The sequence below is a fragment of the Lepidochelys kempii genome, chromosome 9, assembly GCF_965140265.1.
Source record: "Lepidochelys kempii isolate rLepKem1 chromosome 9, rLepKem1.hap2, whole genome shotgun sequence".
Classification (NCBI taxonomy): Eukaryota; Metazoa; Chordata; order Testudines; family Cheloniidae; genus Lepidochelys; species Lepidochelys kempii.
In genome coordinates this window covers 66,755,639-66,778,671 of record NC_133264.1, presented here as the reverse complement: position 1 = coordinate 66,778,671, position 23,033 = coordinate 66,755,639, and the positions used below count along the sequence as shown (strand labels likewise).

Genomic DNA, 23,033 nt, shown 5'->3' with positions numbered 1-23,033 from the left:
TGATTATGAATGATCGGCAAAAATTCCAGAGTGGTTACCAAAAGAAAAGAAAATATAAGCATGCAATGTAAACTCCTAACCCTATTAGACTGGACAACATCTAGATTAAGCAGTTTCTCTCACCCCACTGGATATTACAGTTCATAGTACACAGGTTTCACCCTTGAAACCTGGGCCAGTCTCCTCTGTTAGTCTTCTGTCTTCTGCTTGCAGCATAGGTGGGGACAGGAGAAAAGGCCAAGCATGGAGCTCCTGTGTTCCGTTCTATACCCTTAGTCCATGTGCTTGGAGAACACAAGGCCAGGCATGTCTGGGGGCATTTCTGAGTCCCTAGACAAGGTTGAGCTATGTCCCTGATGTGACCTTCTTCAGAGGAGTCACTGAATTGTAGCTCCCTTACTGGTCAATGGCTGTTGACTGTCGTTTGACACTTGCCCGGGCTTTGGTTACTTTCCTTGCTGTTGTCTGTGGGGAGCTAATATCTGGCTGATTCCCCCAACTTACAGCATGTTTTAGTGACAATCATACAACACAGTCTCATAATTTCATATACACTAATGATATACATATTTAGATAGAATGGTGAATTTCAGCAGATTGTACCCTTTCCCCAATTCCTTACATGGCATGGATTATATAAATATCACAATTATATATAAATGAGGAATATAAGGGTTACAGGGTGCTCCCCAAGGTATAGAATGGCACAATGTCTATCATAACAAGTGTAAAGTGTCTTTCTGTTGTGAACTATTTATGGTGGGTGGTTGTTGTTGGTCAGCTTCTATGTTCTGCCCCAGAGGTGGCTGCTTTCAAACCACTTTCAGTTTAGGACTAATCTCAGCCCTAGGGCTAAAAATAATATTTAAAACTTAACAATACTTCTGGAGCTGAAAAGAACCAATCTTTTGCATGATGAATCAGAAACTGATAATCTGGGGGATGAATTTGTTTCCACACCATCCTTTTTAACTCTCTGTGGACTACTTCATGCAGGAAGAACACTTATGAATTCTAGTAAATTACTTCTCTGGCCAAGGAAATTAGGTTTATGACCTTCCACGTATTCCAGGCACTCACAAGGATAAATAGGTCACTAAACAATCATCTGTTTAAAAAGTAAAGTAGTTATGAATTATTTGTGCATATATGACATAATGAAGAGAAAATTATAGTGTGACAATAATACTTAATCATTGTAATCAACAATGCCAATAAGTGAAGTACTAAAATAATGCATAGGTATTTCTGCTGTTGTCTCCATGAAGTTATTTTTCAGTAAGAAAATATTAATATCAGTATATGACCACTCTGTTTCCAATGCTTTTAGCTATTTATAGCACAGTTTTTCCTCAAGTTCATCATTGCATTTGATTCATTAATGAAGTAGCTGATGGCTGTGGGATCTCTTGGGAAAGTTCCTTTGTTCTATGATCAGTCTTGAGGAAAATAGAGATCATTAAGCAAATGTGGGTTAGTAGTATGTGGCAAGTGTGACTTTACATTTCACATGCTCTTTTCACTAAATGGTTGTAATGCTGCTGTGAGGCCAAAAGAAAACTACTGAAAATTCCACTAAAATATGTGAGAATTCTTGCAGACAGCAGGAATTCTGCAGGGGCTTTCCTGGCTTCTTCCTCTGTTATGAACGTACCTCTTACCATGTTAAATGTGTAAACAGTAGAAGAACTACAACACAGTTTACACGGAGTAAAACAACCGAAGAAATGGAGGAAGTGCACAAAATGAACAGACAACACAACCAAATAAAAATAACAATGAAAAACCAGAAAAAAAATTGGAATCAACAAACAAGACAGAATATGCTGTAACAGAACCATAACTAAGACCCAGAACTTCAGTCTTCACAATGTTATAAACAAAAGAGGGTTCATGGGAAGAAATTTTCTACATGTACATATGAAAATGAAAATGTGTATGTTAAGAGAGACAAGAGTGTGACAGAATATCTGCTTCTTCTGCCATGTGTTTGGCTTACTCCGTGTACGAGTGGTGGTGAATTAGAAATTAAAGATGAGGAAATTGTCCTTTGAGCACATTGAGCTATCTTCTAGAGCCACACACTTAATTCATTTAGGGTGGCTGTCACCATCATTTCCTGATAGCAACTCTCCATGATATGGAGCCGAATTGTTACAGCTCTTGGTTGTAATGCAAGAAACTGAAAGATTCTTGCTAGTGTTGTTTCATTTAAATTTTTGACCATGGCAGTTGGAAAGTATTTAGCACAGTCCATGTTATTCCTCCTTTCATTTTTGTCTTCTGCTGCAGCTTCCTTTTTATTGCTGCTTCTTTCTGTGTCAGTTCTCAATACTTTGCTTTATCATCTTCCTCTCCATCTCTCCCATTCGGTTTCTGGAAATTAACAAGATGTGGTCCTTCAGTGTGTGTATGTCATGCTAGTTTGTCCATCAGGCCTGCCTACTATGTACCCACGTGTGTATAATACGATCTTATATATAAAATATAGTAAAAATTAAGCACCAGGTTTTAAAAGTCAACATTTTTTTGTGGGGAAGGAACTCCACTCCCAGTCTCAGTCAAGTGTGTTTGTTAGGTGTGCCAGCCCACTATCAGTTGTTACCAGCCTTCATTCTCTAACATTATCACTTCCTTGGGGCACTCTCTACATAGGATATGAGGAAATAAAAATGCAAGCTGAAAGAAATGTGCATTGTTTTGAGAGAGAGAGAGAGAGAGAGAAGCAGTTTGGCTTTGTTTTGCAATGATCACAAAATTCAGTTTGGCTTTTGAATAGACAAAACAGAAATATAGCCATTCCTCATCTCTGCTAAAATATGATTTTGTGCAACTGCATGGATCACTAGATATTTAGTGGGGAAAAATAAAGCCTTTGACCTGTAGGTAACCAGTTCTAATCTATGTGAGGTTAATAGCAATGGAAAGCTCTTACCTTTTCTTGGTGGTTGGATGGTTATGTTAAAAACCTGGAGGTCTGAGTTTGGTTCCTTGAAAACAGGTGTCTACTTTGCAAAAATCACTTCACAATTGGCACCATTCTTTGCAGACTTTGTATAGAAACCAGGTATTGAAGGGACATTTAGACTGAATGTTTGTGAAGCCTTAGCATTTATCCCTCAAGAACGGGGTTGAGGCACATTATCAGGGGGGCTAAACATATTTGGTTGCTGTCCATTCCTTCTCTGTGGGTAGAGAATAAGTTAGTAGCTTTAACCACTAATTTTGAATCATGTGTTCTTTCATATCAGCATGTGGCACATAATTCTAAGACTATTAAATGCAGATGTAAGCATTATAAATAAATATAAAGGGGAAGAAGTAATTGTTAACTGTAACAAAGAATATCATACATCCCTGAGCTGAAGACTTATTGTAACATAGAAGACAGAATGTTTATATTTCAGCATTGATTTTTTTCATTTAATTCACCAATGATTAAATTAATAGTCTGAAAAAAAATCATTTAAAATTACAGAGCACATAGAAAATTACAAAGGATGCAATAAAACTGAAAACGGAGGTCTTGGTAGCTTAGTAAAATCACTGTTGTGATTGTGTGTAGTGGGGGGCGGTATCAGGCACAGATGGGAAAAAGCATACACAGTTTTTGCATCCTTTCATTGCAGAATGAACACTGGATGTAGGATACACATGTTCTTTGTCAAGGCACATTTTTAATGCAGAGGAATTATTCCTCCCTGACAAAACCCAGCTTGATTCTTGGTATACCATTGTTCAAGGAATTATTTCCTCTTCTGTGGGTGTTCAGAGAAGTACCATTGAGGCCTTATTCTTTGACTTCTGCTTTTTTCTCTCTCTTGCTCTCAGATCAGGAAGTCAAGGTGCATTTATACCTTTCAATCATCCAGGATTCAGAAAAAGTTCACTCTGATAACATGTTTCTCATTTTTGAAGTGACTCATTATCAGGAGGCTGTGAATTTCAAATAGAAAAAAATACAATTGCTGCCTTTTTTCCTGGTATTCAGTCCAGGTCTTGAAGGTCATAAATAATGCAATATCTTTGGGGAAAGTTGTCTATGTACATGTAAGTTCTGTGTTTCCATTTGCTCTATTAGCACACCTATAACAAAACTACATTGTGAAGGTTTCAGAGTCTAGTATGACCAAAGCTGCCTTACACACACACACACACACAGACACATACACACACGAAAGACCCCTGGTGCACCCAGGGTGTATATAGATAGATACTCTACTTCACTAGCTAGACTTGGGTTGTTTTGTGCCTAATCTGTTAGTTCTGATGCCCTCTCTTCAAGGTATTGTGCCTTATTTATGCTATTCCAAATGAATTTAGCCCCTTGCTTTTTGCAAACATAGGCCAAAGATTATTTTTTAAGAAGGTTCTAAGCCTTAGAGTTGCTAAGCAAACCTTCCAAATGTGAAGAGATTGAGTGTTGTCTTCCCAAGTCTGAAAACAGAGAGACTAAAAGAATGGGTACAATTTTGCTGTCACTTACACAAAAGTAAATCTGGAATAATTCAGATGAAGTCCTGGAAGTTACTCTAGAATTCTCTTCAGTATGAGAGCAGTGTGTGACCCAGTAGTTTTAAGAGGTGTGACTTGTTTACTTTAATGGGATATTAACGGAGGCTTAGTGATGATTTAAATGTCAACATTGTTAATTATTCCCCTTCCAAACATTTGAGCAGAAACTCTCTGAAAATGCAACTACAGTTATTGATGGATGCAGTGGTGGATACTGGCACAAGGGTCAGCTGGTTACTATTAAGTCTTTCTGAAGATAGGATCTAAGTTCAAACCTAATCCCAAAATGCCTCATCACTTCTTTTCTTTCCTCCCCATAAGATAGAAGAAAATAGGAACTTCTCTCTGTATCTCGTTCCCAAAGCATCAACTACTTCCTAAGAGTTAAATACTTAAGCAGCCTCTCAAGCTTTCCTGGGTGTTTAAAAAACACACAAACAAACAAACAAACCACTCACCATTGGTCCAAAAACCAATTGCCAAAACTTCTAGCTTTTTTCCCCTTTCCCATGTGATTATGCAATGTCAGCAGAAATGTTTGTGTTGCATAAAATCAGTGTAATACAAAATTAATTAGGGGTATGGAACAGCTTCCGTATGAGGAGAGATTACTAAGACTGGGACTTTTCAGCTTGGAAAAGAGACGGCTAAGGGGAGATATGACGGAGCTCAATAAAATCGTGACCGGTGTAGAGAAAGTAAATAAGGAAGTGTTATTTACTCCTTCTCATAACACAAGAATTATTGGTCACCAAATGAAATTAATAGGCAGCAGGTTTAGAGCAAACAAAAGGAAGTATTTCTTCACACAACGCACAGTCACCCTGTGGTACTCCTTGCCAGAGGATGTTATGAAGGCCACGACCATAACAGGGTTCAAAAAAGAACTAGATAAATTCATGGAGGATAGGTCCATTCATGGCTATTAGCCAGGATGGGCAGGAATGGTGTTCCTAGCCTCTGTTTGCCAGAAGCTGGGAATGAGCGACGGGGGATGGATCACTTGATGATTAGCTGTTTTATTTATTCCCTCTGGGGCACCTGGCATTGGCCACTGTTGGAAGACAGGATACTGGGCTAGATGGACCGTTGGTCTGACCCAATAGGGCCATTCTTATGTATGTATGTTAATATAAAATTACTCAGAACACACATATGTTGCTGCATCTCTTCCCCCCTTCCTTTGTTATTGCCTGATTGTAATCTTTGAGGTAGAGACCTTGTTGTTTTGTTTGTAAAGTGCAGTAAATTATTCCTCTGGAAATGTTCTTGCATGGCTTACAGCTAGTGGCAGTATAATAATGATACTGTGAAGAATGAAAGCACACTTCCTCTTAATATTCTCCTCCTCTACTGACCCAAACTATTCTCAAATACTGGTTGGTAGTGTGCTAGAGTACTGTCCTATCTCTCAGGCCACTGATGTGACTGATTGTGGAATGACAGAAGTTAGAGGTGGAGAGGACCTATCAGATCATCCTGTCCATCTCCTTGCAAATACATATGTCACTGCCTGAATGTAAATATAAAGCAACATGTTTGTTTAATCATTTGGTGCAGGGATTTTTATAGAAAGCTCATTCTTAGTAGAATTGCTTCGAAGAAGAAATAGACATACTAGTAGCTGGGCATTTTATGAAGTCCTCCAGAATCAGTCTTTCGCTAACAGTCGAGTTGTTGTCATAAATATACGTACTATTGTAATTCAGCAAATTTGAACATGGCCTGTTCACCTGTGTACGTTTCTATGTGTTTGGGGGATTCTTTCAAAAGTAAGTGTTAAAATATTAAAAATGAGCAGTTTCTGTTTGTTCTAGCATTTTGATAAATATTTTTCAAGAAAGAAAACAGTCTACTTTTTGTTGTAATTTTACTGTATGTCTTCAAAGTTCTGTTCCTGTAAAAAAAAAAAAAAAAAAAATCCCCCACACCCACCCAAAAAAGATTGTGTTGTTCAGTTGCTGCATCCAAAGAATCTTCAGAGGATGTACAGAGTCAGCTAATTCGATGTTTCCAGCCATCTGGCTCTGTTACTTAAGGATATTAAGAGGAAATATATGATGGGGTATTATGAAAGTTTTATTGGCAGGTTTTGGAGGTAGTCACATAACTCACAAATAGTGAAGCCACAAGTGATTAATGTACATCATCTCCAGTGAGTGGCAGCAAAACTTTTTTGTGCCACACCAGACCACCATTCATTTGGTAGAGGTAACATGTTTTGCAGAAAAAAGGCATTTTTTATATATTTAAATGATCTTTACGTATTTGTATTTGAAATGTTTTTATTCTCTTTCTGGCAAAATCAAGCTACTGTAAATCCAACTGTCCAGGCTACACAGAGAAAAATAACTGATCAATATTAGGAACCTCTAAAAATAACCTACAATAAAGTTTTCTCTTTTATATTGTAAATTTACTTTTATATCTCCTATCTGATGTACCAAGGGTAGCAACAGGACTCCTGGAATGTGGGATTTTGGGTTTTGCTCATGATGTAAAACTACAGTTTCTGTCCTTGGTGGGGTGTGAAATGTCAGAACTTACATAAGATTGTTCCAGACTCATCTGTAAAAAAAAAAAATATATCTGTAATTTTGAGAGGAAATTCCATATTGGGAGGAAGAGAAACTTTGTATGGCTATTTGTGTATTTGGGTGAGAGGTAGTTAATAGTTATCAGAAAAAAATCCCAGCATTTCTCCTGTCTTGTTCTTCCCTCCCCATGTTTCTATCATGTTTAATCTCAAAACCATAGTACTGTCAGAGAAGAGAGAGATTCTTTGACCATGGGAAATTTTCTCAATATGGAAGAGGACATTACTTTTCCTAGTAGTGGATCATATTCATCAGGCTACTGTATTACTCGTGACATCATGGAAGCTGGGAATTTTTTGATAGATGCATTTTAGAATAGGACTGCACTGTTTCATTTGGTCTTTCTGTGTGTGTATTTCAGCAGGATCTGTTGGACTCAGTGCAAAAAGAGCCAGCACCCTATTTAGCATGGGTTTGTTACTGTCTTGCTAGTGATATGCATGTGGTGGTGTGGCATCTTGTAGGAGTAGTGTGGAGACAGGTGGCCTACCTGCTTGTGTAGTAATGTAGAGGATTCCCCACATACAGTGGCCCCTCTAGCTTATGCTCTGGGAGGTAGTCCCACCCAGTTCTCCTTGGCTGGAAAGATGGTGTCCACAACATATGGGAAAAGTATTGTGATATGAATCCCTTTTTTGTCAGTCTTGCTAGTTATTAATGACTAATGTAGGTAAAATTATAAGATTTATTTTAAAAAAAATTCATGTCACTCACTAGCAGTTCAAATGATATCTTTACACTTGAATTAACCCCAAGGAAAGATTGAGATCATTCGTACATATCTAACTATAATTTAGCACCATTAAGGAAAGGATCAGATTAGAATAGGATTAGAAAGGATTCAAATAGTTTGGACTGAACAATGAAGGAATATCAGTAAAATGCAGTCTGGTTCTAATGATTCTACTGTTACTTTATAATTATGTGCAAGCAAAGTAAAGCACTTTACCTCCATTTTTCTTTAGCGAAGTTGAAATTGCTAATGTGATTTTGTGCCCTCCCAGTCCACACCACCCCTGTCATGTCCCATAATTAAGCTTTAAATCACAACAGTCTACACTATCGTAAGAAGAAGTTACACATTCCATTCACAGATGTTTGTTTGCCATTATCACAATTAAGCAGTTTGTATTTAACTACAATCTACAGTATCTCCTGTGAAGAATGTTGTGTTGCACAATACCAGCACATACTGTATATTTGGATTGCATATCAGTTAATAGTTTCAGATAAACTGCTTTTTGAGTATATATATCTCAGCTTTGGGCAATTATGTTACAGAATCTTTGTCAGCAACCATAACACGGACTTTGTTTGTTTGTTTTTGCAAAGTGACTATGGGTGAATTTTTTGATGATTTTTAATATTTTTGCCCACATAAGGGGGAAAAAAATGTGAATGGCAGGAACCACAGGCAAAATTGGAATCTTTCAGACAAGTAGTAATAGTTTTATTGGATCTTTAACTTTAAGACAAGTTGTCACTGTTCTGGCAGCTGTGAAAGTAGGGAAGGAAGCAGCTGCCCTGAGCTGTCATTGACCTTTCCCCTTTTCAGTGTTCAAATGCCAAGCGTCCTATTATTCCAAAATCTGCAGACCCATACAGACTACTGCATGGGAAGCCACCAAAGCTTCACAGGAGAGTTTAGTTCTCCCTGCAGCTATAACAATTTCTGCAGTAAGAGTGAGCTGATGTCTGATTTGCAGGGTGGGGATAACCAGTTACAAGACCCCCATTCATTTTATATTTGCTAAGGGTAACATAACACCTGCTTCTAGAAACAACCCCAGAGAGGGGATTTTTAGCACTTGTCCTTACTTAGGATAAAACATTTATTGTAAATAAATGAATACGCTTTCACTTAACCATTAAAATGGACTATACTGTTGAAATGGGTTGTTGATCCATAATCTTTTTTCTCGTTAACGTAACATCTGTTTAATTTCCTTTTCTCATTCTGGGTTATGCTATGGTATTAAAAATGGGACTGGGATTGAGAATTCAATCAATGAAAAATATTGGCAAATTTACTTGTTTTTTATTTGTTTCTATGCCTGTTTTTACACACTTAGGACACTGAGGCCTGCTGTACACAACACAGTTATTCAGGTACAGCTGTGTCAGCCAAGAGTGTAAAAACAATCACCCTCCCAGTTGACACAGCTAAAATGACAACAAAAAAACAACAAAACAGTTTCTCTCTCTCACACACACACCCACACACCCACCCTGAAGAGTTAGTCTGTCCATTTAGCTGATGTCTCTTGGGAAGGAGGTATTGCTCTGCCAGCAAAAGGATGTCTCCTGTCTGCATATGCAGCATCTATACTCGGGGGCTACCCTGACATTAGACTCTGTAGTCTAGATATGGCTTAAGTAAATAGTAATAATAATGCTCTAGTAGAGAGAAGGGTTGTTAAAACAGTGATTTGGTAGTAGGTTACAGTTGGTTTTCAGAAAAATAATTCTGTGGATACTCTGTTAATCTCCTAGGGATTTCTATCTCTTGTATATATCCATTATACTTGATATAAAAAACACTCGTAAATAGACATGGTTTGGTTATTAGATGAAGTTGGGAATGCTTTTAAGCTGTTCTATTTTAATAGATTTCAGTGTTAGCAATTATCATTGATCTTGACTTAATAGTTTATTCAGCTTATTTGTTGGTATATTATCAAATACTAGGGTTATTTTAAATAAATATTGTCAGAAACTAATGCAGATCAACTGTATTGTTGGTTTACATTTAAAAAATCACATTCACCACCGAATCAGAATTACAGTATAATAATTTGAAAGAGAAATAGAAGGTAAATGTAGTAAAACATAGTCACCAAAGATGTAGGTGTTTGTTAAGATGCATGATGTAGAAATTAGGAGATCTATCTTTTTTGTTCCTAATATACTTCAAAATTTTCTCTTTATTGTCCTTAACTCTACCAGTCATAGATTTTTTCCTTGTGTCTTTTTGCTTGCCTTATCAGTTATCTACAATTCCTAGCTTCTAGTTTGTATTCATTACTGTCAACTTCCTCTTTCTTCCATTTCTTGTACATTAGAGAGAGAGAGAGGGTGTGCTGCCTTCACATACTCTCTAAACACGTTGGGTTTTTAACCAATGCAACCTTCTTCCTTGATTGTGGTTTTTGGGAATCTTGTAAAGTGTTCTTTAATAATTCCTAATTATCATTTAAATTTGTTCTGATTAAATTTTTCCTCCCAGCTGATTTAGCATAATTGTTTTCTGCTTTGTGATATTGGCCCTTTTAAAGCCCGCTTAAAGCTGTGTTCCTTGATGATTAGAAACCCTAATTTTGACATCCTATATTGAGAATTCCAGTGTCAGGAGGTTAATATATGGAGGTTAATATATGATCATAACTGGAAATGATGCACTACCTAATGCCCAAGCATTGGGACAAATATGTAGATATTGCAATAGGAATTGGGATTTTGATTTTGTATTTGTTGGATGCTGTTTGTGATCACATTTTTAAACACACTCCTTAAAAATTACATAGATTTATGGTGAGTTTTCAGATCCACTAATAGAATTTAATATATGCATAAAAATAACATTTTGAAAACTTTTTTTAGTTTAATCAGCATTTACCTTGACCATATTAGTCAATATGTTGTTGCTTATTTAAACTCATATTTTTATTAGGCAGCGATAGTATACTAGTGGAGAAAATAAAATTTGCTGTTTGCAGGTAGGTACATAGGAAGTCCTTGTTATTTTGAGAACAGTATTTGTTTTTATTTTATGAATAAAATCTTAAAATTAGAAAGTGTTCAGATGACACTTTAAATGATCCTAATGATTAATAAATTTTAAAAAAAACATTAAACAAATATGAAACAAAACAGATTTATCTTGGTAAAACTGAGTTTTCCTTCAATATGCAGGGTAGATAATGTACTACAGAACTTGGAGCTTGTGAAATCAAGGAGGGATATGGTGTACGCAAAATCTGACTGGCAGACTAAAAGAACTAAAGTTGTTTTTTTTTTCTTTGAAAGTGGCCACTTTGGGGAGGGAGCCATGACAGAATACTGGTTCAGTACTCACATATTTATGGCAAGGGCCACCTGTTCAAAGAAGTTCCATTTTGCTGCATGTACACAGTATCGTGCCTCTTTATTATTAACAAGCTTACTGACCCAAAACCTCCAAAGACTCTTATCAAATGTCCATGACCCATCACAAAGCCAATGAAAACATCTTCTTATTTGTCATCCTTCATAATACTTAAGTAGTAAATCCTTCACAATGATTTACTGATGAGTGGAAACAAGGAAAACGTACATGCAGCATTATATATGTAAATATACATTTAACATGTATTTATTTAAAATAAAGACTCGAATACCTTTCCTAAACAGCAAGGGGTGGGTGGGTGCAAGCACATATGTACACACATAACGAGAGAGCATGCACACGTGAGCTGAACTCCGATGAGACAGTGTTTTGTCAGAAAATGCCAGTTCATCGCATCTGAAATATTTCATGAAAAAGTATTGGATTTGACAAGGGCACCCTCCCTGTTACTTGGCAGACTTGTGAGGACCCCAAGGTTTCAGGGTCCAGCTCTGAGGCAGATTACTGAATTCCTTAATGACATTCTCATTAAAAGTTCTTTCTGGGAAATGCTGTTTTGTTTTCATTAGCAGAACTGTCTGAATTAATAATGAATAAGTTCACTTGGAAGTTATTTACATAAAGTACTGTTCTCATGTCACTGCCACAGACAGCTTCTCCTATTAGGGGTGAGAGAGAGCATCCTGCGACTGAATTTGTAGAGTGTCCAGTTTAATGCAACACTACATGCCATGGGATAGCCTGCTAGAAATCCAGCCCAGCACGCGAGCTAGTACAGCACCATTGTGGATGCAGTTACATTGGTCTTGCATGGATAGGGTTTTGCTGTGGGGTGCTCCACCCATGTTAGCCCAGACTAACTGCATTGAAGATATGCTCACAAAGATTGGGGAATGACCTGCTTGACTACTGATGCTTTCAGAGTATTCAGAATCACCAAGGAATCAATAAGTACCTAAAGGTTGTTTACTTCATAAACAAAAGGCAGACATACTCCCCCACATAAAAGGAGAAGATCTCACCTCTGACATTTCTTTCTGTTTTTAAAAATGTCATTGAATGACGCTGGTTTGGCTAGTTAAGGGACATCTTACAGATTATCTACAAAATTGTCTTTTGTCCTGTGTGTCAAAAACTAAAATACTTCAATAAATGTAGAGAGTAAGTCTTTGCCTTTGTACTTTTATCTTAGTTAAGACATTTAGTTGAATAACGCAAGTGCTTTTGAATTTCGTTGTTACCTCTATCCATGAGCTAAGGCTTAAAATGTTGTCAGTTGAAGAAACAAAATTCAATTTGTTAGGATCTTAGGAATCAAAATATAAGGTTTTATCAATGGAACGCAGTTTCCATGCTTATGTGCTCATAAGATACACGTTTCTACAAACGTCTGGCAGTGTTTCCACTGTTTTGCTGTTTTTTTAGAAATATCCATACATTTGACTGTGACTTTTTCTTTAAATTCTAGCTGCTTGGAAGCTGTGATGATGTCATTGATTCACTTACAAACACTTCCAAGCAAATCAGACTGCCTTTGGGATTTTGTGCAGAACCTACACATGCTAATTCAAATACGTTGTAATCTATTTCCACACATAATTAGTAGTGCTGTTAATGAAAGTTGGGCACTTGTCAATGGAGGAGTACAACTCTTTCATGTGTAAATCATCCCTCAGACTTATTCTATATAACCTCCTAATGTTTTGGGGCCTATCTAACCCCAATGTGTGCAAAAATGTAAATGAAAATTGTCATGCCAAATCTGTGCTTCTTAAGTATTCTCAAACTAGGATGGAGTTCAGTCTTTCCTCAGTGGTTCTGTCATCCTACCTGTTGTGGTTTCTGTGTACTGGTAAAAAAAGTCATTAAAAAGGTACTGGAGTCAGTTAGACCCTTCAATGTCAGTGGTAAAAATGAAATATTACACTTCTAAGATCTTTGGGGTCTCCTGGACCCCAAACGCGTACCAAAATTGAAATAAAACATGACAGGCAAACCACTGCCTCTTCTTTCTTTACATATTCTCAAACTATGATGGGAACAACCTGTTATAATTTATTTAATCCGAATACCAGTTGTGGCTTTAGTGTAGTAAAAAAAGTCATTCCAATTTTATTGGGGTCAGTTTGACCCCCACATTAACTATGAAGGTATTCTAGCATCAGATTGTTTTAATTTTGAGGCAGCAGTTATGATATGATTATATTAATATTTCAGTATTGTTATTATATTCATCATTTCAGTGGTTTTTGTTTTTCAAAAGAAATGCACCAAAAGAGTCTTGGGAGTTTTTGAGACCCCAGATAGCATTTGCCACATGTATCATCACAATTGTCCAGCTAGTTGAGTTTCTTCTAACATAACACTCTCAACTTGATTTTCTGGGAAGCCTACGCTTGCTAAGAAGAGTTTTTAGGGAAGCCACAGTTGTCAGATCCACTTTCTGGCAAACCCATAGTCGCTGAGGCAAATACTCATTGTTGTGTAGAAAAGACTCTTGTTTGCTGGGAAAAAGACTCACTGTTTCATTGCACATGCACATGTCTGAATGAATATATTGTTTGAATTTTGTTGAATTGCACCTGGCATCAAAAATCTCTGACTAAGAGATGAATATTTCTCGGGGGCGTAGATACAGAAATGGTGAAACTACTGTGTAAAAAGAATGACGAGTACTTGTGGCATCTTAGACTTACAAGTTTATTTGGGCACAAGCTTTTGTGGGCTAAAACGCACTTCATCAGATGCTTAGAGTGGGAAAAAACAATGGGCAGGTATAAATCATAGAATCATAGAATATCAGGGTTGGAAGGGACCCCAGAAGGTCATCTAGTCCAACCCCCTGCTCAAAGCAGGACCAATTCCCAGTTAAATCATCCCAGCCAGGGCTTTGTCAAGCCTGACCTTAAAAACCTCTAAGGAAGGAGATTCTACCACCTCCCTAGGTAACGCATTCCAGTGTTTCACCACCCTCTTAGTGAAAAAGTTTTTCCTAATATCCAATCTAAACCTCCCCCACTGCAACTTGAGACCATTACTCCTCGTTCTGTCATCTGCTACCATTGAGAACAGTCTAGAGCCATCCTCTTTGGAACCCCCTTTCAGGTAGTTGAAAGCAGCTATCAAATCCCCCCTCATTCTTCTCTTCTGCAGGCTAAACAATCCCAGCTCCCTCAGCCTCTCCTCATAACTCATGTGTTCCAGTCCCCTAATCATTTTTGTTGCCCTTCGCTGGACTCTCTCCAATTTATCCACATCCTTCTTGAAGTGTGGGGCCCAAAACTGGACACAGTACTCCAGATGAGGCCTCACCAATGTCGAATAGAGGGGAATGATCACGTCCCTCGATCTGCTCGCTATGCCCCTACTTATACATCCCAAAATGCCATTGGCCTTCTTGGCAACAAGGGCACACTGCTGACTCATATCCAGCTTCTCGTCCACTGTCACCCCTAGGTCCTTTTCCGCAGAACTGCTGCCTAGCCATTCGGTCCCTAGTCTGTAGCTGTGCATTGGGTTCTTCCATCCTAAGTGCAGGACCCTGCACTTATCCTTATTGAACCTCATCAGATTTCTTTTGGCCCAATCCTCCAATTTGTCTAGGTCCTTCTGTATCCTATCCCTCCCCTCCAGCGTATCTACCACTCCTCCCAGTTTAGTATCATCCGCAAATTTGCTGAGAGTGCAATCCACACCATCCTCCAGATCATTTATGAAGATACACAGTACGTGAAAAGATTAGTTTTTGTAGTGACCCATCCACTCCCAGTCTTTATTTGTCCAGTTTGCAAATTAATTCCAGTTCTTCAGTTTCTCGTTGGAGAAGTTTTTTGAAGTTTTTTTTGTTGAAGAATTGCCACTTTTAAGTCTATTATTGAGCGTCCAGGGAGATTGAAGTGTTCTCCGACTGGTTTTTGGATGTTGTAATTCTTGACACCTGATTTGTGTCCGTTTATTCTCTTGCATAGAGACTGATTTAATTGGGGATTGGTCCTGCTTTGAGCAGGGGGTTGGACTAGATGACCTCCTGAGGTCCCTTCCAACCCTGATATTCTATGATTCTGTCTGGTTTGGCCAATGTACATGGCACAGGTGCATTGCTGGCACGTGATGGCATATATCACATTGGTAGATGTGCAGGTGAACGAGCCCCGCTGATGTGGTTAGGTCCTATGATGGAGTCCCTTGAATAGATATGCAGACAGAGTTGGCAACGGGGTTGGATGCAGGGATCCATTGCCAACTCCATCCACATATCTGATATATGCCATCATGTGCCCCTCTGCCATGTACATTGGCCAAACTGGACATTCTCTATGCAAAAGAATAAATGGACACAAATCAGACTTCAAGAATTATAACATTGAAAAACCAGTCGGAGAACACTTCAATCTCCCTGGACACTCAATAACAGACTTAAACGTGGCAATTCTTCAACAACAAAAACCTTCAAAAACAGACTTCAACGAGAAACTGCAGAACTGGAATTAATTTGCAAACTGGACGCGGTCAAATTAGTCCTGAATAAAGACTGGGAGTGGATGGGTGACTACAAAAACTAATTTCCCCCTACTGTTACTCACACCTTCTTGTCAACTGTTTGAAATTACATTGGCCTCATTACCACTACAAAGTATTCTACTGTTGAGAATAGCCCACTTCCACCTTAACTGAATTGTCTTGTTAGCACTGACCTCCTACTTGCTAAGGCAACTCACATCTTTTCATGTACTGTGTATTTATATCTGCCTAATGTATTTTTCACTCCATACATTTGATGGAAGTGGGTTTTAGCCCACGAAAGCTTGTGCCCAGATAAATTTGTTAGTCTCTAAGTTGCCACAAGTACTCTTTGTTGTTTTTGCTGATACAAACTAACTTGGCTACCACTCTGAAACCTGTAAAAAGAATCTTTCTGGAGTGCCTCTGTAGCTGAGGGGTGGTCTTTCTCCATGCCTAATTTCCATCATGGTGTTGGACTGGTACAAGCCACAGTCTCTGATTCCTGATAGTGACCCCCACCTTGTTAATGCAGGATTTAAACATCATGTCACACTGGTGCAGGAATAAAAACTTGCAGCCTTTCCTCAGGCTTCTGGGGAAGGAGCATCTAGCATGCTGGGTACTGATGTGTAGGGCCTAGGAAATGGGGAAGGAGTTACATCTGTTCCAGAGAACGAGACAAAAAACACATAAAAATAAGTGAAATGTAAAAACTTGGTATATTCAGAACATGGCATCTAGGTGCCTCATTTGTTCAAAGTAGTAGGTTGTTTACTCCCACTTGGCTGCATATGTACCTTTTATAATGTTGCTGTTACTATCTGTTTTCATTATCTAAACATGGGGTGAGTTAGACCCTGGTGTCTGTAGAGTGTATAGCTTTTTAAAAGTTTATTTGATCATGGTTTCAGTAAGACACCAACACAAGTACTGTGTAGTGTGCTTCTGAATCCAGGGAAGTTTTAACTTGTTCGTAGTTCACTAATTATAATAAAGTCACTTTTAAATGCATCCCATGTGGGTTTTCCCCCCCAATTTCAACATACTAAGATTTCTAAGACCCAGTAGGGAAGTAGTTGGGTGATTTTTCATCTAATATGAGGATTAATTAAGCACAGAAACTCGTTATACTTTTTTGTCATTGTTAATTGGTTTTGTCTTGATACTTTTAAATTTCAAATGCAAAGATAAAGGACTATTTATGCTAGGCAGTTATGCACTTAAATATTTTCACAGTGCTGAATGCAGTTAAACTTTGTTTTCTGTTATTGTGCCAGTTTATTTACCAGCTCCTTTTCTCTTTACCAACAAAATAACCATTTCCATCTTTCTAATTTATTTTTCAGAATTTATAATTTATAATTTATAGAAAATGTTCTAGCACATTTTACTTCTGTGCTGTTTTCTCTGTATTCAAATATATCATGTTGCTGATAAAACCTATTACTGTTGTAATTCAAACAAGTTCTTCGCTTACAACATAAATATCACTGTTTCTCTTCAGGCTCACCAAAAATGAATAAACCAATAAACTATTTGCACTGGGTGCAAAGGTCAGCCTGCATGGGTCATGTTTGCAAGACCTGGGCCTTACTACGTTGGCTGTGCTATTGCATCTTCTGCTCATCTAGTATCTCACCCTCCCCCCTCAATTAAAATAATAAAAGAAGATAGATGCAGTATATTGGAATTTGATACTTATGACTTGTTGCCGCTTTAAATTGGCAGTAACTACACTAAGTTCCATGAAGTTACACCAATACGAAATGGGTTCAGATGAGAACAGGGTCAGTTTAATAGATTTTTGCTGTGTGTAGTGGATTTACATCTGCATCATTTTTTTCGCTATCTGTGTTTCCACTGTGTGTGTGTGTGTGAGACTTCTCCTATCTCTTAGTTTAAAACCTTTTGATTTATTATTTTTTAATCACACCGTTTTATTTTAAGTACAAAAAGAAAAGGAAAAAGATAAATATTCATAGTAAGTGTTCTGGGTGAGTCACTTGTGAAACAGCAAAACTTACCAATTTAATAAAAAATGAAAACCTGTGAAAAGGTGTCTAGTGTATTACACCTATAGATCAACTGAGTCCCCTTATTAAAATGAACTTTGGAAGCACAATCAGATAAACTGCAGGAAAGAACTACATAACTGTAGTTTTAAATGGCTTGGTACTGCATCTTGTATGCAGTGATATGGTATAAGACATAAAACATTCAACAAAGAGACCTTGTAATCAATCAGTAGATATCTGCCTTAGAGTGAGACTAGTCGTCTATAAAGCTGTCTCCACTGTCATTAAAAGCTTGCTAGTTTGTGTCAAAGACATTTCCTTTAAAATGAAAGCGGCAAAATTCTAGACTCTCAGAAAGTAATGCTGAGGAAGGATCTGGCTGTGAAACAGTATACTAATATTAAAGGGTTAATCTTGGAAAATATGCTATTGTGATTTCTTGTCCAACCTTAGGGACTGATTTTTGTGAGCTCCACAGCTATATGTGGTGCACATCAGAAGGCAGATGGCAGAATATGGTTCAAAAATGCGTATTTTGCGTGTAGAGATAGCACATACATATTTGTATTAAACCGAACCTAACTGTTTTGTATGATCAGAGAGGAAATTAAAGGAGGAAGTCAGTACTTCAAGATTTTTTAAATACAAATAGCAACCTGCTTTGTCAGTATTTTCTTCCTATACTGAATACATTTGGGTTTGCTGAGAGCATTCTCCCTTATAACCCTGCTTCACCTTCCATGTTTGTCCTCCCACTGGTACAATGGAAATAATTGTGATGTGGAATGTTCTAACCATATCAAATGGGGGTGAGGGTGAGGGAGAATGGGGGTGAGGGAGAATGTGAAGGAGACACCTCTTGTGGAATCAGATCTCTTTAGTTAACAAACCTTCTAAAACAAATTACAAAAAAAAAAAAGGGGGGGGGGTTGAATTGGTTAAGGTTTTAAAAAAATACATCTAAGCTTCCTCATTATGAAGGTCTCTCTTCACAGTTGTCCCTGCCAGTTTCTGGATATCCTTAATTCCCAGTGAAGACCATAGTAGTTGAGGCTCATTTCACAGGATTAGTCCCTAAGAAAAGCAACAAGTGCCAAGATATTTTGGTGTGTTTTTTTTTTTTGTTTGGTTGGTTTGGTTTGGTTTGGTTTTTAAACAAGACAAATCTTTTTTAAACTCCTCCAGTGGAAGATCAGTTACTGGCCTGCCATTAAAAAAAAAAAAAAAGTAATACTCAACTGTGCGTGTTGAACATCAATTAATTTCTTATATTCCTATATTTGGTGTTTGATTCCTCCACCAGCCCCTATTCTCTCTCTCCCCCTACAATGTCTGAACTTTCTGTGCATATTTTCTGGCAATTTCTCCACTCTGAGTTATGAAAGGACTCATGTCATTGTAGCAAGAGTACTTTGCTACCACAGTAGTATCATTCTACTGCTGAAATTCTGCCAAGAATTTGATTTTGCATATTCCATTCTAAAACCAATACAGCTGTGAAAGATTTAAAATTGCCAGCTAATACTGTAGTTCTATCCTTTTTTTTTTCCTTTTCTTTCTCTGTTGGGGACAGGGTAGATTTGTTTTAAATTGATTTAAAACATGATTTAAATCACTAGTCTGGAAGACTCGATTTAATCATGGATTTCTACATAAAAGTGCATTCTTGTTGGTTGTTATAACCTTAATATATATTCTTCACAACGCAGAGATAGATGTAGGTTTCATTTTTAGAAAGTATACACTATATACATTTTTAAAGTGATTTGTTTTGAAAACTTTTCAGATTAGTTTTACAGCTACATCAAAAAATGAATGATTGTTTGGTTATTTCATTTACCAAAGGTAATTGAACCAGATATTTATGAAGTCTTTGGGAGGTAAACAATCTCCAATTCAAATATGAATTAATCATTAGTATTTGGAGGATTTTCTTGCCATGCTGTATTAGAAGGAGAACATCGCCAGACAGGCATTTAAATATTTTTATTTAACTAAAACAACAAAGTTATGTATTCTGGATTTTTTTCTTCAACAGCAAACATATAATATTTTAACAAAACAAGCATAGGAATTTTTAAATTTAGTTAAACATTCAAGTTTTTAAAATAAGTTTGTTTTTGTTAACATTGTATTTAACTAAAATAATTACATGAAATTAAAAAAAAAAAAAAAAATTAAATCGACTGTGTCAGCCAGGTCAACATGAGAAACTTAAAGTATTGGCTTCTGCAGCTAACTCAGTCGTCTTCACCTTCATTTTCATGTTTGTTCATAATCTGAAAAAGAAAAACAAGCTTTTCTGCTTTTTCAGGTCCCAAATGATTTCTCAATTTGGAATAAATTAGTCCAAAGGAAGAAAATATTCTTTCTACACCAGCAGAAGAAGCTCCTGCTGTTAAAAGTGAGATTATCACTTCAACAGTCTCTAAATCCAAGTGCTTAAGTGACTTCCACTAGTTCACTGCTGTGACTTTCTTTAAAACGTCATCAACAAACATATATTTCTTGAATGGTTCTTATTCCCAAACTGGATCTCTTTTACGGCCTGCTGTCATTATAGGTTTTCCCTTCTAGTATGGTAGATCTCAATTCAATGAGGAGTACACTCAGAAAGACCTCAAGACTTCTGGAATATGCTGCTCAAACAGTTTCACTTTTGTTTCTACTGCCTGTCCCTCCCTTCTCACATTTATCTCCAGACTTCTTCTCCTTGTCCAGATCTATTCCGCCCCCAACAGTCTTCTGTTCATTGAACTTTTTTGAAACTTTGCACTTTTAGAGAGAGGTAAGGGATTGACTCTGTGTACACAAATCTGCAGAGGGACAATAGGTTGTGGTCTGTTATTTCTCACCTCTATATATTATATATTTATTTATTTAATTAAAAACATTTTTGCTGTTAACAAGCATATTATCTCTGGAGACACAAATCCACTGTTTGAGAACTGCAAAACTAAGCATCTCTGATGGTATCTTCTAGACTGAGCACTGAGTCCCATTTGGTAGATAGAAAGATTAACGTAAATAATCTAAACAGAAGCCCCTGGAGCCCCATAGGATTGGGTCTCTAATCCATGAACTATTGGAACTCATTTTCAGAACTGTCCTTAAACATTACATGAATCTATTGTCTTATACCATAGAATTAGAATTTATAATCCCTATCCATGATGAGATATCTTTGAGCTATAATGTATCTTAATTAAAACTATCTTGAGATATGCTTTTTGAGGAAAAAAACTTTTATAAAAAAAATCTGATTTAAATTTAAGAAAAATTTTTTTATTATTTCATTTTTTAAAAAAATAATTGATTTTTATCCACCCTGATTGAAGAATGTGCTTTATTTCACATGGAAGCATATTACAACCCACAGTCTGGAAGCCCTATGCTTAGTGTCATAGCCATCCAAATTAGGAAAAAGTTAATTCTTTAGATCATTGTCAGATAATATTCTTCAAAGATGCTGGCAGGAGTAGGAAAGCATGGAGCATGGAGCAAGTGAAAGGTAGAAAAGGACCCTGTAAGAACCAGGCTGGAGAAGGTGTAAAATGAATATGCAATACTAGCACATTTTTAATAGGGTCCTTGAGATAAGTCTTCAAGGAGAAGGACAGGAAAAAAGGTGTGAAGAATTTCAAGGATAATAAAGCCATAATTAATACAGTGTTTGAGGGTACATTGAGATATTACAGAATATTTTATTTTAAAATTAATATTATTGCTGTTTCACCATATGTTCTTCATTTGTATTTGTGTAAAGTGTCAACAGCTCCTAGTATCCAAATCTTTGTCGGTAGGTGTTAAAAGTATTGAGGGCTTCCACAGATGTTGGTTTATAGAAATCAGTGTATTTCAATAAAAAGAAAAATATTTGATCTTTTTCTATAATTTTCCCTTAAATCATTTATATAGCCAAGTACATGCATTAATAAGATAAAATCTCTTTGAACCTTAGTTTCTCTTTAATCTTCAAATTAGATTTAAAAGAATGAAATATTAGAATTTCCATCAATAAATTTAAATAGAAATAGATCCATTTGAACTAATGGCTGAATAAAATGGTGACATTCCCACATTTAACATGATGATTTGGTATATTATATTACACATTCTCACTTATTTTATGAAGGGTAGAATTTTTATGAGCAGTAATTCAGAAAAATGAGAGCCTGCTTCGTGGAATTATTCTCTTTACCTCAAGAATACTTCTACCGACATTGCTTTTCTTGATATTGCTTTTCTTTAACATTTTTTCTTTAAATTAGAATTCCAGAAGTTTTTCTAATTCATTGTCTCATTCCTTTTCTAAGTTTCAGCTCAAAATCTCAAGAGCAACCTTGATTCAATGGAACTTCAGATCCAGCGTCTAGAAAACGACATAAAGATGTTCCCTAAATCAGAAGATGCACATGATAAATTTGTGGAAAAGATGACCATATCCTTTTTGCACTTCTGGTTTGATAATCTTAGTTGTTTTGTCTGTCTTATTAAATATTTACAATATTTGAAATTAACAGTTAGAAGTGTGTGTTGTTTCATGTTTATTGTTTTGCACAGGGAAGAGCATATCAGAAAATTTTGAGTGTTTCTTCTCTGTAGCTTGTAGCATTTATAATCAGACTTTTAAGAAAAAAGATGACACCACTCTCAAGGCTTCCCACTGAAGGAACTGAATACCCAGGATCCTGTCGTAAACTGGAGAGAGTATATCTTTATATGATCCAAGAACAACTTTTTGATAGTGGTTGCATCACTTCAGGCTCAAAGAATATGGAAAGAAGGGTAGAAAATGGAAAATACTTAGTGAGAAGTTTTGGCTGCAAAATTTTGGCTCATCAAGAAACTTTAAACTTTAATTTAAAGTATTACAAGTTGCTGATAGTCATTGTCTGTTTTGATTTTTTTGAAAGTTATAATTTTAGGAGAAAAGTGCCAGCTCTGGTAAGTATGATTAAATAGTCTGAACTGAAGATTGACTTATCATTTTATCTCTGTAGGGAATAAATACTGTGAATTCTTTATCTAAAAGTAACTAAAATAGACAGCTGTATGTCAGTCACTGTCTCAAGATTTAACTTCTGGTTGTTCCACCCTTCCACTCTTTCAAAAATTTTCACTTATGAAGTAGTTCAACTTTTGGTCAAGAGTAAAGAAATGTATGTGCAAGAAGCTGACTATCAAATTTATGTGGAACTGACTACATTTCCATTGTGGTTAAAGGAAATTTTCAGTCAGTAATTTAATATAGAAATCCACATATTTCTTTAAATGAGAAAATGTTTAATGTGTGTT

The 23,033-nt window shown here is 36.7% G+C and overlaps 1 protein-coding gene across 9 annotated transcripts in view; it reads left to right on the top strand.

The window, feature by feature from the left end:
* DIAPH2 (diaphanous related formin 2) overlaps nt 1-23,033 on the top strand; it is an 811,118-nt gene that overhangs the window by 501,912 nt on the left and 286,173 nt on the right. For all 9 annotated transcript variants that reach the window (XR_012160923.1, XM_073360856.1, XM_073360855.1 and 6 more), the window contains one exon: nt 22,052-22,177. Coding sequence is in view for 8 of the 9 variants with exons in the window: in XM_073360856.1 (XP_073216957.1) it covers nt 22,052-22,177 (126 nt within the window). In the remaining variant the exon portion in view is untranslated. The remainder of the gene's footprint in view (nt 1-22,051; nt 22,178-23,033) is intronic.